The sequence below is a fragment of the Pistacia vera genome, unplaced genomic scaffold (assembly GCF_008641045.1).
Source record: "Pistacia vera cultivar Batoury unplaced genomic scaffold, PisVer_v2 Contig483, whole genome shotgun sequence".
NCBI classification, from domain to species: domain Eukaryota; kingdom Viridiplantae; phylum Streptophyta; class Magnoliopsida; order Sapindales; family Anacardiaceae; genus Pistacia; species Pistacia vera.
Genome location: NW_022196316.1, coordinates 689,010 through 708,215, shown reverse-complemented (window position 1 = coordinate 708,215; position 19,206 = coordinate 689,010). Strand labels below are relative to the sequence as shown.

Genomic DNA, 19,206 nt, shown 5'->3' with positions numbered 1-19,206 from the left:
CTCTCTAGATTTAATTTATTAAAGGCATTAAGAGACGAGAAACATACTGAATTAAAGCCAAACTCATAAGTTCGGTTTAGTTATCTTGAGTGTTTATTCCCATTGCAAGCAATTTATCACTAGATATCTAGATTAATTAAGCGATTACATACTTAATAATCTAAATTGGTAATAGATAGATTGACTCAACCGTTCAATTGTGCACTTAAATAATCAAGAGAATATACTAAGACATTATTAATAGAGAGTAAAACACATAATCAAAAGAAGTAGTAAAAAAGGAATTGCAGATTTTATTAATTATCACAAAACATATCTAGGGTTTTGAAATCACCCCCAATCGCAAGAAAATTAGTTATCCATGGAAAATAATAAATCCATAATAGTATTCATGAGAACAAATAATAGAAGGGAGTAGAAAAGCTTAGGAAAATTGGGTTGGTCAAAGTTGTTGATGTAGAATTCTTCCTAATTGCTTCCTTCCTATAATACCCACATTCAAAAATATGGTAGGGATTATTTTATAGTCATAGTGAATATATTTAATTAGTTTTATAGAGGAATTCCACAAAAGTTTCAATAGGGGCAAAATAGTAATTTCACATAGAATCATGTGTTAAAGTGAAAAGTGAGTATGATAAATATAATGTATTAAGTGTGTTAGCCATGAGAATAGAGTGGTAAAAAGATTATGGGAAATACACGTGATGTGATGTTGAGATAAATACGTGTTTGTAAAGTAATAGGAAGAAATTAAAGAATAAGGCATTACAAGAAAACTGACATTTTGCAATCAATTTTTTAGCAACTAATCAGAATTAGTTGCAAAAAGGCTATATTTACCAACTAAATTGAGATTAATCGAGCAAAGAGGATTAAAATTTTAGGGCCCACATGTTCCAACATTTGGCATCTAAAGTTAATTTTTTGCGACTATTTTGTTAGTCACCGAACTGATTGCTTTAGTGACTAATAAATTTAGTTGCAATTTTTTTCAGGTGATTTTTCCCTCCAAAATTTGATAATTTGCATCTAAAATATTATATTTTGCATCTACATTTTTTGTTACAAAAAACAATTTTTTGCAACTACCCCTTAGTAGCTAAATTAGTTGCGAATAATTAGGGATTTGTTAGTAACTATTATGATTAGTTATAGAAAAATAAAATTACCAAAATATCCTATATTTGGACAGTAATTACAAGGGCCCCAAAGTATATACAACAACTAAATTTGATTTAGTTGCTAATTTAAGTTAAAAAATTCATATTCCCCCAAATTATTTGTTCCCGCCAGACCTAAATTATAGGCAACACTAATTCTTTACTAACTAAATTTTTAGTTTCAAATTGACTTATTTGCAAAATAGAATTATATTTCAAAATTAAACAACTAATTAGAACCCTTACTTTTTTAAGTTATTTACAGAATACCCTATCCTATGTAAAGGAAGCATTTTTGTCAATTTCATCTCCTCTCCATGCATCTTTGCCCTATCTTTTTACCCAATTTTCCCAAACGCACAACCCAAATTTCATATCTTTTCCCCACGCATCTTCATCTCTTTTGACGCGTCTTCATCTTAATCGCTGTTGCCCGAATTTCTGAAATGCAAAACCTGACTTTATCTCTTCTCCATGCATCTTCATCTTTTAATTGATCTTTTTGGCTTCCTTCATTCATCCAATACGAGGCAGTCCCTAACCTCCCGTAAGTACAATTTTTTATTCTTTAGTTCTCTCACATGGTAACATTGAATTTGATTTCAAATTTTTAGAAACTGATGTATTTTCGTTTATTGACATTGCATTGATTTTCGTGCAATGAATAGAGACAACGAAAGCAAAGAAAACGTTTCCAAAAGCAGCGCAACGATCATGTGGCACTGAAAGAGGACATGTTGAGAGAGAGAGACATTTCCAAAGCAGTGAAATTGATATGAAAGAACAACTCAGGAATTGTAACGTGTGTGCCATCCCATGTTCATGTTGTATGCATTCCAAGCAAATGACATCTACAATGGGAATAAACACTGATGAATTTTCTGATGCCTGTAAGAGAAAGGATGTTTGTCGGGGTTCTTCTGGTAATGTTGATATGCTGTTGCCATCTTTATGTTATGCATGCAATGGGAGGCATCACACAAGCAGTGAGACAAGCAACCTATTTAGTGCATGCTCAAGTTGTGATTCTTTCACAGAAAATGTAGAGAGTAAAGCAACTTTGAGGGCTCCTACTACTTCTGAAGACACTGATGAAGTTCCAGAGAATCATGCTTCTGTGAAAGGATCAATTTTTCATGTTGACGAAATCTTATCAAATCGACCTAGGCAACAGAAAGAATCAGAATGCTTTGGTGACAACATTTCTTGTATTAGTGGATCAGACAACTGATGAGCAACCAATAAAGATAGTGTACCACAGGAAGCGTGGGAATAGGCAGTAGAGGAACATGGCCAATTATCTGCAAGGCTGGAAGTCAGGATTTGTTTTGAGTTTGTTTTAAAGGAATATTGTTAGGACAGATGGCAGGTTATGGTGGAACGTAAGTGGAATTCAGTTAGAATAAAGGGTGACAGGAGAGAATAAAAGGAGGAGGAGTGAAATAGAAAAGGCAGAGAATTATAAAGTAAAGTGAAAAGGGAGGCTACTGACCCTCGAAGTCAGTATTTGGGAGGTGTTTGACCCTCGAAGTCAGTCTTTTGATTTTCTTTTCTGATTGTATTTTGCATTACGTTTCTGAGTTGTTTGCTTACTAAATACTAAGGATAGGACTGTTGGAATCTAACGTAGTGTCTAGCTGTAATATTTTGTTGAGGTCAATACACAGGATCCTATTACTATTTTTGGTGAATTTGACTTGTGAGTGCAGATTGTTTGTGGTAGTTTGCTTGAATTGCAGGTCAGGTCCTATCAAGTGGTATCAGAGCGTGAGATCTGGGTAATGGTCTTGACAAGAATGGATTCTAGACTTGATAATGTGGAGAAAGAGGTTACTAAGTTGGGAGTTGAAATGGGTACCATCCGGGAGTGTTTGGTGGAGTTACAATCATGGGTACGACGAAAGAATGAAGAAGAGGCAAGTAGAACAGAGGGACGTTCAACAGAAAATATTCAATCTCACAATGACGAAAATATAAACGGAGCCAGTGGGTCAGGGAGCAGTAACCAAAACCGCAGTGAAATAGGGGGAAGGAAGTTGGAAATGCCAATCTTCTCCGGTGAAGACCCTTACGGGTGGATCTTTAGAGTAGAGCGGTACTTCAACATCAATGGCATATCGGAAGAAGGAAAGCTTATGGCAGTTGCTGTCTGCATGGAAGGAGAAGCTATCAATTGATTCCAGTGGACAGAATCCAGAACACCAGCAAGCTCATGGGCTATGTTGAAATTAGCACTACTTCAGAGATTTAGTGGATCCCAAGAACTCAACCCCTGTGAATCCTTGATGGTGATGAAGCAAACTGGGTCAGTGGTAGAATTCCGTCGTCAATTTGAAGCAGTAGTAGCTCTGTTGGTAGGAGAGAAAGAAGAAATCCTACAAGCTGCGTTTATAAATGGACTAAAAACTAAATTAGAGCTGAGGTTAGGTTGGCCTAACCAAACTCTTTAATTCAGATTATTGAACTGGCCCAAAGAATTGAAGAAAAAAACCAAGCCTTAGAAGAGGCCCAAGTGGGGTTAAACCGGGTTTCACGCACAAGTGGGCCTGGGTTTCATATGGATCTAGGAGTCTAACCCGATTTGGTAACCATAACCCGACCTGGTTCAATTTTAGCCCAAAATTTCCCAATTCGACAGTTTCGACAGAATCCCTAAAAGCTAATCCAAATACTTTCTCCCAGGTTACTCGACAACCATCGGAATCTTCCACACAAGGGTCGACGGCGAACTCTTACCCACGCGAACCAATGACGATGAGCTCCAAGCCATTCAAACGACACGGGTTTCCACGACGAGACTTACCTTTTCGTTGGATGACAGATGCCGAGGTCCAAATGAAGCGCGAGAAGGGAATATGTTTTAAGTGTGATGGGAAGTACTCGATTGGGCACAAATGTGGGGAGAAACAATTTCAAATCCTCCTGATTGATGATGAAGAAGATGACCCAGATCCAAGAGTGGGGGAGAAGATTATTGAAACTGAAACAGAGAAACCACAGGAGAATGTGGAGCTCTCACTGAGTTCAGTGGTGGGGATTCAAGGCCCGAAGACAATGAAACTCAAAGGAAAAATCAAAGGTAAGGAATGGATTGTGTTGATTGATAGTGGGGCTACCCATAATTTTATTAGCTCAAAAGTGGTTGAACAGTTGGGAATACCAGTGGTGAGGACTCAGTCTTTCGGAGTCAGAGTTGGTGATGGATATAGTGTGAGATGTGAAGGGGAATGTAAGGGCGTGTGCATGGAGTTACAAGGGGTGAATATTAACCAGAATTTTTTTTCGTTTGATATGAGCAGCGCCGACGTGGTACTGGGTATTGCTTGACTTGAGATCTTGGGCGAAACCATTACAGATTGGCGGAAACAAATCATGAAGTTCACAATGGGACACAAAACGGTCTGTCTGTCTGGGGATCCCTCTCTTACCAAGACACTGGTTTCCCTCAAGGCAATGATTAGGACACTACAGAGCGAAGGGCAGGGTTATTTGATCGAATTTGGGCAACTACAGACTCAGTCTTCAAATGTGGGGAGTATCGATGACAGACTGCTGCAAGTCTTGGGCAAGTTTAGCCAAGTCTTCGAACCACTCTCAGGGTTACCACCCGTCAGGTCCAGAGACCATGCCTTTCAGCTAATCCCTGGGACGCAGCCACCAAACCTTAGACCCTACCGGTACCCTTATTACCAGAAAAATGAGATCGAGTGTTTTGTCAAGGAGATGTTGGCTTCGAGAATTATAAAACCAAGCATCAGTTCGTTTTCCAGCCCTGTTTTATTGGTGAAAAAGAAGGATGGAGGGTGGCGATTCTGTGTCGACTACCGGACAGTTAATAAAGTGACAATCCCGGATAAATTTCCTATTCCAGCTATCGATGAACTGTTTGATGAATTAGAGGGGGCACTAGTTTTTTCAAAACTTGATTTGAAATCCGGTTATCATTAGATTAGAGTGTGGCCAGAAGACACACCAAAGACTGCCTTTCGGACACACGAAGGGCACTATGAATTTCTCGTCATGCCTTTCGGCCTCACCAACGCACCAGCAACCTTTTTAAGCTGTCATGAATGATGTATTCAGACCGTATTTGAGAAAGTTCTTGTTAGTGTTCTTCGACGATATATTGATTTATAGTAAGGAGATGGATGAACATGTGCAACATTTGAGTACTATTTTGCAAGTGTTATGGGAGAACCAGTTGGTGGTCAATCAGAAAAAGTGTCAGTTCAGACAACTACAGTTGGAATATCTGGGACATATTGTATCAGCTAAGGGTGTAGCCGTTGATCCCAGTAAAATAGACAACATCACTAAATGGCCAGCACCAAAGGACATCCGGGAACTTAGGGGATTTCTCAGGCTGACAGGTTATTACCGCCGTTTTGTTCGCGATTACGGTAAGGTTGCTCTTCCACTCACTGCCCTATTGAAAAAGGATTCTTTTGGGTGGAATCCAGCAGCTCAACAAGCCTTTGAAGACTTAAAAAGAATCATGACCAGTGTCCCTGTCTTACGGATGCCCAACTTCACCCAAGAGTGTATTATCGAGATCGATGCTTCGGGAAGCAGGTTAGGGGTAGTGTTGATGCAAGAGGGGAGGCCTATTGCTTTTCTCAGCAAAGGTTTGTCACTCAACTCCAAACTGAAATCCGCGTATGAGCGGGAATTAATGGCTGTGGTTTTAGCGGTGCAAAAATGGCGACATTACCTTTTGGGCCGACGTTTTGTTATCCGAACAGACTAGCAGAGACTCCATTTCCTAACAGACTAGAAATTATTAGGTGAAAGTCAGCAAAAGTGGGTTAGCAAACTGTTAGGATTGGATTTCCTCATTCAGTATAAACCCAGACCATAAAATAGAGCAGCAGACGCACTTTCCAGGATGCCAGATACAATCGAGCATCATGCCATCTCAATGGGTTGTTTTTCTGGGCTAGACAGTTTCGAGGATGCAGTCCAACAAGATGCCAAGCTACGAAAGATCATTCAACAGCTCCTGATTGACCCAAACAGTCATCCTCATTTTCGGTTGGTGGGAAGCCATTTGCTGTTCCATAACAGGTTGGTTTTACCTAAGTCCGGGCCTCATATCCACCAGCTATTACTGGAATTTCACACTTCACCGATTGGGGGCCATTCTGGATTTTTTCAGACATACAAACGACTCTCGAATGTGGTGTTTTGGGAAGGCATGAAGAAGGATATCAAGGCATTTGTCGCTGCTTGCGATATTTGCCAACAAAATAAATACGAGGCTTTAAGCCCCGCCGGTTTACTGCAACCCTTACCTATCCCTAACCAGGTGTGGGAGGATGTTTCTATGGATTTCATTATAGGGCTGCCCAAGGCCCACGGAGTCGACTTTATTCTGGTTGTGGTCGATCGTTTCACCAAATACAGCCATTTTCTCACTCTTAAACACCCGTAGACCGCCAAGATGGTGGCAGACTTATTTATCAATGAAGTGGTCAGGTTGCATAGGTTTCCACGCACTATTGTATCCGATAGAGATTGAATTTTCATGAGCAATTTTTGGGCTGAATTGTTTAAACAGTCTGGGACCCATCTACACATGAATTCAGCCTACCATCTGCAAATGGATGGTCAAACAGAAGTGGTCAACCGTTGCTTAGAGACATACCTTTGGTGCTTCATCAATGGCTATCCACAGCAGTGGCCAAAATGGGTGCCATGGGCAGAATTCTGGTTTAATACGACTTACCATACTTCCACAGGAATGTGTCCTTTTAAAGCTCTCTATGGCCGCGACCCTCCGACAGTGCTACGCTATACGGACCATACTTCTCCAGTTGAAGAAGTTGATCTACAACTTCAGCACCGAAACCATATTATTGAGGAATTAAAGGACAATCTTTTAAAGGCTCAAAACCGCATGAAAATGTATGCTGATCGCCGTCGCCGAAAGGTAACATTTGAGACAGGTGACTCAGTATATTTGAAGTTACAACCGTATCGATTACGTTCCTTAGCCCGTCACTACAACGAGAAGTTGAGCCTGCGGTTTTACGGTCCCTTTGTCATCATAGACAGGATTGGAGCAGTGGCGTACAGGCTGGCCCTTCCTTCTTCAGCTCGTATCCACAACGTTTTCCATGTTTCACAACTGAAGAAAGCAACATTTCCGATCCCTAATAGCCAACCTCTACCAGCATAACTTAACGAGGACCTAACTTTACAATTGGAACTTGAAGCAGTTCTCAAAAAAAGGAAACTGCTGAATGGCTAGTGGGAGGTACTGATTCAGTGGAAAGGGCTGCCTTCCTATGAAAACACGTGGGAAGATGCAGACATTATTCAGCAACAATTTCCTTCCTTTCACCTTGAGGACAAGGTGATTCTCCTTGGGGAGGGTAATGATGAGCAACCAATAAAGATAGTGTACCACAGGAAGCGTGGGAATAGGCAGTAGAGGAACATGGCCAATTATCTGCAAGGCTGGAAGTCAGGATTTGTTTTGAGTTTGTTTTAAAAGGAATATTGTTAGGACAGATGGCAGGTGATGGTGGAACGTAGGTGGAATTTAGTTAGAATAAAGGGTGACAGGAGAGAATAAAAGGAGGAGGAGTGAAATAGAAAAGGCATAGAATTATAAAGTAAAGTGAAAAGGGAGGCTACTGACCCTTGAAGTCAGTATTTGGGAGGTGTCTGACCCTCGAAGTCAGTCTTTTGATTTTCTTTTCTGATTGTATTTTGCATTACGTTTCTGAGTTGTTTGCTTACTAAATACTGAGGATAGGACTGTTGGAATCTAACGTAGTGTCTAGCTGTAATATTTTGTTGAGGTTAATACACAGGATCCTATTACTATTTTTGGTGAATTTGACTTGTGAGTGCAGATTGTTTGTGGTAGTTTGCTTGAATTGCAGGTCAGGTCCTATCACAAATGTGATGGCCTGTAAACAAGGAGGAGGAGGTGATACAGAGTGGAAAAGTACATCATGTCGTTTGGCTTCGTCAAATAACTTTCTTGTGACTGAAAACCCTGTTGGTGACCAACCTGTATTGTGCTCTGTGCCAACTAGTCCTTTATGCCAAAATGAGTGGCAGAATCCTGCAAGTTGAAGTGGTGAAGTGTCCTATTCGAAAGGAAGATATTGGAAAATCTAGTGCAGGGGTTGATGAATCTGATGTGGTTAAAGATCCTCCGGAGTCACAGCCTGTTGACCATAACAAGGTATCTGATTCTACAGAGATTGAAGTAAGTACCGTTCCTATCCCTGATATTACAATATGTGAACATAGTAGTTGGTGTACATTTCTCGGACATGGCACTTGGTGGACCTATTGGAATTTTTAAAATACAAGAGACCATAGGAAAAACTTTAACAGTTATGAAATTGTAGACAGTGTGTTTTTGTTTAACAAATAGTGAAGGGATTTTTAACAGGGAATGATAACGAAAGATTTAGTTTTTACATTGATACCTGGGTGGTTTTTAACTGTGGGGTGACCTCTTGAGGTTGTCCAGATCTGTGGTTGGGATTCCTGTGTTGCAACTGCTGCCTTTTTCGTAGTGGTCAAATAGAGTATTAGGCTGGATGGCAATGGATTGATGAATATTTTTGTATAATAGGATAACATATCACTAGTTAAGTAAACTAATAAACTTAAGATTATTGACTACAGTTAGTATAATAAGCATGTATTTATTGTAATATTTATCATTATAACTGTAATCTGTAATAGAGATTCAAGCTGTAAATTGCCATTATTAAATGAAGTCGTGCATATGCCATGATGTCTTAATTGTTCTGCTAGCAAAATGGGAAATAAAGGAGATTCTTATTACCTAGTAAAGATCAGTCTTTAAGATATTGTAATGAAAAATTAGCTATCCTGTGAAATTCATTTGACACAACCAGACTAGATTTTAGCTCTCTGGATTTGTGTGAGTCTTAGATAATATATGGAATGCAGCTTTAGTGAAAACTAGGAGCTAAGGTACAGGGATACTGAAGCTTGATGGGGTAGAATTTCGAAAACAAACCTTCTGGTGATCTTGGTTTTCACCTGGGGATACTGAAGAAAATACCACCAATAAATAAGTAGGATGGATTAGAAAAGAACTTCCTTAAAAATTGGACGGAAAGTTTAAGGATACCAACCTAATTATGTTCCGAAACAATAAAGTCCGAATCTTCTTTGAAAATTTTAGAAACTTAGGATTTCTTGTTTCTGGTTATTTAACTGTACATAGTCTGATACTTGGAGGTTGGCAACATGCATTTAGCCCCTCCACTTTCATACATGATCATTATATATTTGGTTTACTATTTTCCCCTTCATAAATGCAATGCTTTTAAATTTCAATAACTGTGTGGTTATTTTCTGCTGCCCCTGGGAACAGGTAAGAATTTGTGATATATGTGGAGATGCTGGTCGGGAGGACTTGCTTGCTATCTGTAGCACTTGCAGTGATGGAGCAGAACACATGTATGTCCTACGAAGCTAATCTTTTCCCTTCCTATTATTTTTATTTATAAGTTTAAACTAGCACTGGTGTTCCTTTTTTATCTATTGGGGAGGGTGAAATGCTCATATTTTGTTTTCTTTGTTTCAGCTATTGCATGCGTGAAAAACTGAACAAGATTCCTGAAGGAGATTGGATGTGTGAAGAATGCATACTCAATGAAGAAAACAAAAGGGACGTGCTACAGAAATTTGAAAAAGCAGCAGCAAGAGTATCAAGTCAACCTTCCTTGAATACAGCAGCACAAAACTTTAGAAATTCTAGTGCTTTGGATGATAATAATAGTTTGAAATTGAATAGCAGAGGTAAAGTTAAGTCTAGTCCTAACTTCTCCTCTAAGAGACCTTCAGGCAATTTAGAAGCTATCTCAGTGACTAAAAGAACAGTGTTTAAAAGTGTTGAACAAGAAGGAGTTTCCAAACCCTCTAGCAAAACTTGCCTGTATTCTTCATTCAATAAGGAGAATTTGAAGCAAACTCCTGAAGTGACTGCACAGGGTGACTGCTTTTCAAAATATACTTTCAGAACAGGCAATAAATCACATGAAGCACGGCCAGAGTATCGAAAGTCTCATGGTAATTTTCTTATATAGCTTTGAGGCAGATATCCTGTGCTATTCATTAGAATGTGTTGTTTGAATTTAGTTGTAATTGACCAAGTTTATGTTTCGGCTTTACAGGTATTCTTTCAAAATCAAAGTCATTTAAGATCAGTGAATCGAAAGTGAAAGTTGAAATGTCTGAAAGAGGTGTTCTGAAACAAAATTTCGCAAGAGAAACTGCTAATGGTAACAATAAAGAGGTGAGAGTTGCTAGAATGATGAAGTCTATGTCATTTAGTAATGCCAGCTCAGACCACAGAAATGCTTCAGATCCAATAGTTGTACTGCGCTGTTCTGAAATTTCCCACGGTGAGGATATGAAGAGATTAAAGCTTGCCAAAAAACAGAGGTCAACTCAAACTGAGTGCACTTCGAGATTTCAGAATCCTATTATTAGCTTGCCTGTGGTTGACTCTGGTGTTTCTGCATCAATACCCAATGAGAAGATTGCTAATTGTGGTGAAACTGTTGTACTACCCACTTATGGATCCAATTCTCGAGATCTGGTGGATGTCCAGCATCATGTAAAATCGAACAACTTATCAAAATCAGCCAGTTTCTTTAACACAGACTTTCCTAACGAAGAGAAAAACAGTATTTTCAATGATGTTGGGCAGCGCAGTTTGCACTCTGCTGACATGGCAGTGACTGTGGAAAGAAATAATTCTAATACTACTCTTCATTCCAACAAAAGCCCTTCAGCAAAAGTCTTACCTTGCTTTGCTTCTGTGGTGGCTATTCCTTCTTGGAATTCTTTTGTTCCACAGCTTAGTTACGTGTGGAAGTATGACCTTTTGCTTATCTCTCACATTTCTGAGCTTATATTGTTATTTTCTCTCCTATTATTTCTTAGTCTTTCCAAATTGTCTCACACATGAATGCCTGATGTGTCATGCAGAGGTCAATTTGATATCCAAGGAGGTGGAAGACTTCCAAGTTCTTGTGATGGAATTCAAGCACACGTCTCAACTTGCGCTTCAGCTAAAGTTCTTGAAGTAGTGCGCAAACTTCCTCAGAAGATTCTTGTGGAGGAAGTGCCTCGCTCAAACAATTGGCCAATGCAGTTCCCGGAAAATTACGCAACTGAAGATAACATTGCTCTCTACTTTTTTGCAAGTGATGTTGAGAGGTCTATTAAAGCTTCTTCTTGTGATTTTAGTGCTCTCTTTTGTGCTGACGGTCTGCTGAAGTTCTCTTATGTTTCTTATGCAGCTATGAAAGAAACTACAAAGATTTGCTTGATTGCATGATTAAGAATGATTCAAATCTCAAAGGAAATTTTGATGGAGTTGAGCTATTAATATTTCCGTCAAACCTGCTTCCTGAAAAATCTCAGCGTAAGAATTGACTGTTACGATTGTCATATTGAACACTAAGCTTATGTGCTCACCTGCGAGCACAAAGAAATAAATACTCCTTTTTTTAACTAAATGTTCAAATTTAATGATGGCAGGTTGGAATAAACTGTTGTTTTTGTGGGGAGTATGTAGAGGAAGGAGGATTAACTGCTCATCAGAATCGCCAATTCTGCAGAATACTATTTGTATCTGTAGCAAGAATGGAGATCGACCAAACCAGAAGCAACAATCGTGTGATTTTCCCATGTCTGTTACTCGGAATTTATGTTCCTGTGCATGTTCTAGTGAAAGTTTATCTGCATCAATTTCATCATGCATAGAGCAACGAGGACCAAAATCCTTTACCTTGCTAGAACAACTTTCTTCGGGAAGAAAAGCTGAGACTAGTGGGTCCAAAGTATCCTTCACTGAGCACAAGGTTGTTAATTTTAAAACTAGGCCGGACTGCCAACAGACAAGTTTTAACTGTCCGAAAAATCATCTATCCAGAGATGTGCCCGACACTGTCTCATGCAAGGTAACATTTGTTTTAATTTTGTAACTAATTTTGTAACTCCACTTACAGGAGTTGATCTCTAGGTTGATCTGTACTTGTTCTACCTGCAGAGAGAAGAAAGAGATTCCAAGAGAAGACAGATGGTTGACCTCACTCTTCAAACAGGTAGAGAATGTATCCGGATTGACGAAGAACTGAAATATAAGAGGTTAAAAAGCTGTTTCGGAGAAGCGGGTGAATTCAATACTGAATCCGGGGACATAAAGTATTCGGGCAAGACAATTTCTACCAAAGGAAATGGGGTTGCTCCAAGTCTTGAAGGTGTAAATCTGGAGCTAAATTTAGGAATTGAAAACATTGGTGCAGCAGAACAAAGAGGCAGGCAATCCAAATCGGTGAGAAATTTCGATGTAAAAGATGAGAAATGTGAATGCTCAGTGCCTCTGTCTCTTACTCTTGGCTTAACTGAATGCAATGATGTCAACACCTCATTGTGTTTGTAGTGAGTCTTAGTTGCAGAATAATCCTTCGTAAATAGTAGTTACTCAACATAGATACTGTGATGTATACTAGATCATTAATAATGATCTTGACCCAGTTTTAGAGCGGAAATTAGTTTTCTTTTTGTTTATTTTATTGATAGGAAACTGAAATTTGGGTTGTAAGAAAATAAACGTACAAAAGGTGCACAGGTAGCCTATAGGCCAACTAAAAATCCAAAAATTAATAGAATATATTACGCTTTTTAAGTGAATTTTCAATTTTTTTTATTTATGTGTCATGAGTTGTGGTAAAAATGATCATATTTTTTGGTTAATAAAATTAATCATTTATTAAAATACCATCTTATCTTCCCAACAACTTTAACAATATGTAATTTGCATGTTTTCATCCCTTGAAAGATTAGGTATGATAATTCAATTATATAATTTATTATATATAATGGATCGTATGAAATAAACATACAATACTTAGTTTAAAAAACTAGAAAACCTTTAGTTCTAAGTGAAAATGTCTTGTGTTTTGTGTTGATGTAATTCAAGAAAATGAGACTGGTATGAGAGAAAAAAAATGGTTGAGAGGATGAAAATAAGAAATTAGAAAAAGAAAGAATAAGATAAAAAATATTAATTTTATTTATTATAAAATGTTTCAATAAGTTCTTACTACTCATATCAAATTCCACAGTTGTCTCCAGGTCCACCAAAGGTAAAAATATTGCCCAAGAACCCTTCCATGTCACCAAATTTAATGACATCATAAATCTCAGCTAACACATGCATGATATATCTTGAATATTTAAGGTTGTGTCAACAATCGAGTAAAAGACTTTTTCCCACCTAAATAATGGCCTAATTACCTTTCCTATATACAGACTTTTAAAATACCATTTTATTAACTAAACGTTATATTTCGTTAATAATTTCAGTTAAATATAATAATATTCATTGTGAAGATAAAAATATCATTTACTCTTCTTCTTCTCCTCTTCTTAGCCTCCATTGTGGCTGTTGGCCGGTGCCAGCAAACGATCTGATTCCGGCGTTGCATGTCGACCCCAACCCCACCATATCACTCCCCTTTGCCAACACACTTAAACCCTCTTCACCCCGCACCCAACTACTCCACCAATTGCCAACCATTGCACTTCCTTTGGTTGACATATTTTTGAAGCTATTCCGATCAAATCTGACAACGACAACCCTCTCCAACCACACCATTTGACTCACTGATGCCACCCTAACAAAACCCCTGACATCTCCCAACCCAATTATCCACCGATCGTTGCCGCCTACCTATTAGGTTTTAGCGCAAACGTTATCTCTTCCCAGCGCAATTCTTGTCAACTGCCTCACCAAAAACTTACCTAGCCACCACCTTCCGCACCACCAGCATCCCCCCTCCAAAACCTGTAAGCCCTTGACCTTGATCTCCCACTGACCATTGCATAGAACTAGGGTTTCCTGTTCAAGCCTACTTGGTGGAGTGTGTTTTGGTTGGTTAGGGCATTTTATCGAATAGTTGGTGGACGGGAGTTTCAGTGCTATTCAAGGTCGATTGAGGGCTTGAAAAGTAGGTGGGGATCTAGAGTGGTGGTTGTGGTTGTTGGAAGGGATGGGAGGCAGTGGGAGGTGGTTTACGAGTAGCCTGCAAAGGCAAGCTACAGGTGCGCGAGCGCTAACAGGCAGGAGAGGGGCATATTGGTTAGGGAATTTTTACGAGCAAGTGGTGGGTGCCTAAAAAAAGACCAGTGGATGGCAAACAAGGAGTGGCAAAAGTCGATTGGATGGTGGGTTTTGAAGAGGGGGTGAAAGGGGTTGCAGCGGTGGTGGAAGGGTGAATTTTCGATGTGACAATCAATTAGAAACAAGCCTGAAAGATGGGTGTTCAACAGAAAAAAAAAAAAAAAAAGTGGACATTTTTCAGTGATTAAAGGGTGAAAATGGGTGGGGTGAGGTTGGTTATGAAAAAGGGGTGAGGGGAAGATGATGCTAACGACCGCTTTTTCGATTGCCTCTGCTCACTAGTGAGAAATTAGGTGCTGGAGTAAGAAGGGCCGATGATTGGTGGTGCAAATGGGTGAGGGTAATGGGGGTTTTGTTAATTGACTATCATACCCTTACTTATAACAGACTTTTGACCATCCTGCCCTTTTTTACAATGAAATTTATTAACATAATTGTTCTTTGGGTAGTAAAGTGGTATTTTAAAAGTTCATGGGTGGAAAAATGTCATTAAGCCATTATTTGGGTGGGATAAGGTCGTTTAGTCGTCAGCAATCCCTTAGAAATTTTGTGTCCATCTTCAATCTCATTGTGGGGGAACGACATTTTTCCACCCAAGGTTTGTCAAAACAACACTTTTCCATTAGTCAAGTTTCAAAACGACACTTTCCCACCTACCTTCATGTTCTGTTAGGGCTTTCCGTTACTATTTGACTAAAAAAACGTAAATACCATTAAATATTTGACTTAATATCAAACACAGTAATATCACAATATTAATATGGTATGCACACGAAATGTGTAAAATAAAAATTGGTTGAAGAGTCGAAATGAAAAAATAAAAAAAGTGTTTATGCATAAATAATTGATGACAATAGGACTTAAACCTTGAAAGCAGTTGGCTTTAGTCAAATTCCATTGATATTAAATTAAAATGAGTCTTCAATCAACTTTTATAGGTAAAGGTCATGTTTGGTCGTCTAAGCTCACAACTTAGAGCATTCCAAATTGATTCAAAACCCTATACCAACCATTTTGTTCCATTAAAAGTGAAGCTATTCATCTGAGTTGCTGTCAAAGCCAACCATTTTATAGGTTCTAGTGTTCTTGCTCGTGAATCTTCACTTGGTTGTTGACTATAGAAGTTTTAAAACTACACTCAATTGTTTATGTTCTGCTAACATTTTTGTACTGAAACTACATGGCAAATACAATCTATTTTATATACTTCATGGTATATCTACTAGATTTTGTACATAAATCTGAATGGTATACACCAAATGTCAAATGAGTCATGTTATCACTTATGTTACGATTAACAAATGCATTAATTTATATCGTGTATATTTTGTGCATATGTCGTACTAATTTTGTGTTAATATGAAAAAGTATATATGAAACTCGTAAATAAGAGTTTTAGGTTTTATTCTTCATATGTTAATAAAGATTCAAGACTCTTTTTATAGAGATTTACATTAGACAGAGAGGAAAAAAAAAACCTAACTATAGAAAACCTACAACTGTACAATAAGATAATTAAAACCTGATTTTTAAGGAAAGACAATAATCTCTTAATAATACAAAATATACAACAAATCCCCCAAATAATATGGTTTGAAGATGTCTTCCATAGTCAGCCTGCCCATCAACCTTATGAATTGTTATTGGTAATCCCTTAGTAACTATATTAGCAACCTAATTAATAGTAGGAATGTAAGACATATACATTAGGCCATAATCTAATTTTTCCTTATTGAAGTGTTTGTCAACTTCAACATGTTTGGTTTTATTATGAAGTACTTGATTATGAGCAATAGTAATGGCAGCTTTGTTATCACAGTAAACTTTCATAGGTAGCGGATTGGTAGCCCTTACTTCTTCCAGCAGTTTTTTTTACTCGCAAAACTTTAGAAATCCCATGAGTAACTACTCTAAACTCTTTTTACTCGCAAAACTTTAGAAATCCCATGAGCAACTACTCTAAACTCTACCTCTTTACTACTTCTAGCCACCACATTTTGCTTCTTACTCCACCAAGTAACCAAATTACCTCCAACAAAGGTGCAATACCCAGAAGTTGATCTTCTATTTATTTTACTCCTAGCCCAACATGCATCTGTGTAAGCTTCATCTTGAAGATACCCATAATTTTCAAATAGAAGACATTTTCCTAGAGTTCCTTTTAAATATCTTAGTATTCTATAAACAACATCAGAATTTTCCTTTTCAGGCGAGTGCATAAACTGACTTACTATGCTAACTGCAAAGGCTATATCATGACAAGTGTGACAAAGGTAAATCGGTTTACCAACTAGCCGTTGAAACTTTTCTTTGTCGATTACTTCTTCAGGCTTGGCAGGTTGCATTTTTAAGTTGGACTCTATAGGTGTCTTAGTCACTTTACACCCCAGCGAACCAGTTTCCCCTAGCAAATCAAACACATATTTCTGTTGAGAAATAAATATCCCTTTCTTAGACCTAGAGAATTCTATATCAAGGAAGTACTTCAGTGTACCCAAGTCCTTAATATTAAATTCAGGGGCAAGAACCATCTTTAATCTTTCAAGTTCAGCATAATCATCTCCTTTCAATATTATGTCTTCTACATAAACAATTAAAATTACAATTTTCCCATCACTTTGAGTGTTTAAAAATAAACGTGTGATTAACTTGGTTTTGACTATAACCCTGACCTTTTACAGCTTTCTCAAATTGCTTAAACTAAGATGTCTTCAATCTACATGCCTTCTGACTTCTTAGTTTACCTTCGAATCTGGGTGGTAACTTCATAAATACCTCTTCTTTCAATCTCCATTTAAAAAAGCATTATTCACATCTTACTAATGTAAAGGCCAATTAGGATGTACCACAAGAGCAAGTAAGATACGAATTGAGTTAATTTTGGCTACTGGCGCAAATGTTTCTTGGTAGTAATTCCAAAGGTCTATGTGAATCCCTTGGCTACTAGTCGTGCTTTGTATCTTTCTACACTTACTTTGTTTTTAATTGTAAACACCTATTTACAACCCACAATTTTCTTTTCCTTGGGTAAATCAACAATTTCCTAAGTACCATTTTTTCGAAGAGCCTCAATTTCTTTTAAAACTGCTAGCTTCCAATCTGGGTGATCTAGGGCTTTCTAGATATCTCTTGTAACAAATAGATGAAAAATATTTCCTCAAAAATTTAAATTTCACCTAATAGACAATGAAGAAAAACCATTCTACTACCAATAGTAACAAAATGAGAGGTTGAAATTCTATAGAGATGAGGAAATAAAGTGTTAAGTGGAGTTCCAAATTTAAAATAATCAACAAACTCCAAACAAAATAAATCACCACTGGACGCAATCAATTCTCTTCACTTCCCTTAATATCCATCACTTATCTTTTCTCACAACATCTTCCTACCCTTGTTGCTTTGCTTGGGAATGTTGTCTTGAATGGTTTGAAAAAAGGATTGTAAAGTTTGGAAGCTTGGTTCTTCAAACTATTTTTTCTCTCCTAATTGGTTTGTTAATGTTTGGTGGACAATTCTGCGTCTTTGGCATTGTGTAGCCATTACATTTTAAAATTTGGTGGACATTTATTAGTGAATTTAAGAATGCAATCCTTGATTAATGAAAACCCCCTGTCTATGACAATTAACCTGGTATAACTTTGGTGCCGTTTTGCTCTTTAAAACAACATATATAGAATTGTCTGCTCTCTTATGCATCCATTTATCAGAGTAGTTTTCTTAAAGAATCAAACCATAAATTAATGTGTCAAGGTAATCAATATTTTTTGTTTAGTATAACTTAACATGTATGTAAGGTAGAAAACTAGACTTTTAGCATTCAATAAATTTAATAAAAGTGTCTCCAGATGCATGCAATATTTTGGCTCAACCTCTTTAGAGAATCTTAATCTACCATTGTCAGACCTTAGTGTACCACAAACAAGGGGAAATATACTATAAGATAATCTCTTGCCTTCTGAGCTTCGTGTTTATACTAGATCAAAATTTCATCCTAATAGTGGGAATCATCCTAACAACCATTAACAAAGCCAACCTTCAATTCCAAATTCTCGAGGTTTAAGTACTCTTCCAATTATACCTACCTTTGTACCTTTGTCAGATCTTAATGTTCCTATAGTAATTAAAAAAGGTGTACGAACATGCACTAAACATCTCATTGCTAAGTATTTATCTTATCATAACCTCTCACAAAATCATAAGGCCTTCACTTCATTAAGCTTAGCCGCCACATGTAAGGTCAAGATTATGTTATGTTTTGCTTGGATGCCATTTGAATGGCTTAGATTTCATCTTGATTAGGCATTATTTGTTAGGTCTTATATAAGGCCAAGTTGTTCCATTGTAATGTTTAAAGTTGTTGAATGAAAACCAAGTCTCTGGTGAGAGCATTTTATTTATCCTTTATCCAAGTTTTAGCCTGGCTTGGTGGTGGAAATCCAAATTGGTGGCATTGCCTTTACGTTTGGAGACCCTTGTCCGGTGGCCTAGCCTTTGCGACTTGAGGTTGGCTTCTATCTTGTGTTATTTGGTGTTGTTAGTGATATTCCCTAGCCAATGACGTTGTCTTTATACTTTGGGAGTTCATTGGAATCTGCCTTAATTTATCTTGTAGTTGTGTTGCCGAAGTGTTTGTTATCTTTGTGAGTTGTTATTATTGCCGATTTAGTCAATTTTTTAGAGTAAATGATGCAGAATCTAGAAGTGTTGTTGTTTGATGTTGTTTTAACTCACTCTAAGCTTCCACAAATGCATAATTTATTTTCTCTTATTGATCATTGTCCACTTATTTTGATAGGGCACTTTGGTGTTTTGCATCGGCTTACTTTCTTTAGGGGCATCTCAACAATT

At 37.7% G+C, this 19,206-nt stretch overlaps 2 protein-coding genes across 4 annotated transcripts; one reads left to right on the top strand and one right to left on the bottom strand.

The window, feature by feature from the left end:
- Positions 1 to 1,878: 1,878 nt before the first annotated feature.
- LOC116146740 lies at positions 1,879 to 12,866 on the top strand. Of its 3 annotated transcripts, XM_031432168.1 has the most exons (9): positions 1,879 to 2,182; positions 8,289 to 8,385; positions 9,535 to 9,620; positions 9,748 to 10,232; positions 10,337 to 11,042; positions 11,157 to 11,387; positions 11,471 to 11,595; positions 11,712 to 12,133; positions 12,223 to 12,866. In XM_031432168.1, the coding sequence occupies exons 1-9, from the start codon at positions 2,175 to 2,177 to the stop codon at positions 12,613 to 12,615; spliced, it is 2,553 nt and encodes an 850-aa protein (XP_031288028.1). In that variant the 5' UTR covers positions 1,879 to 2,174; the 3' UTR covers positions 12,616 to 12,866. The 3 variants fall into 3 exon arrangements, with proteins under 3 accessions (XP_031288028.1, XP_031288026.1, XP_031288025.1); XM_031432166.1 differs by lacking the exon at positions 1,879 to 2,182 and having other exon boundaries at positions 8,072 to 8,361; XM_031432165.1 differs by lacking the exon at positions 1,879 to 2,182 and having other exon boundaries at positions 8,072 to 8,385.
- A 3,402-nt stretch (positions 12,867 to 16,268) lies between these two features.
- Positions 16,269 to 16,889, bottom strand: LOC116146860 (uncharacterized mitochondrial protein AtMg00810-like). The gene has a single exon (XM_031432308.1). The coding sequence runs from the start codon at positions 16,887 to 16,889 to the stop codon at positions 16,269 to 16,271; it is 621 nt and encodes a 206-aa protein (XP_031288168.1).
- Between the last annotated feature and the right edge of the window lie 2,317 nt (positions 16,890 to 19,206).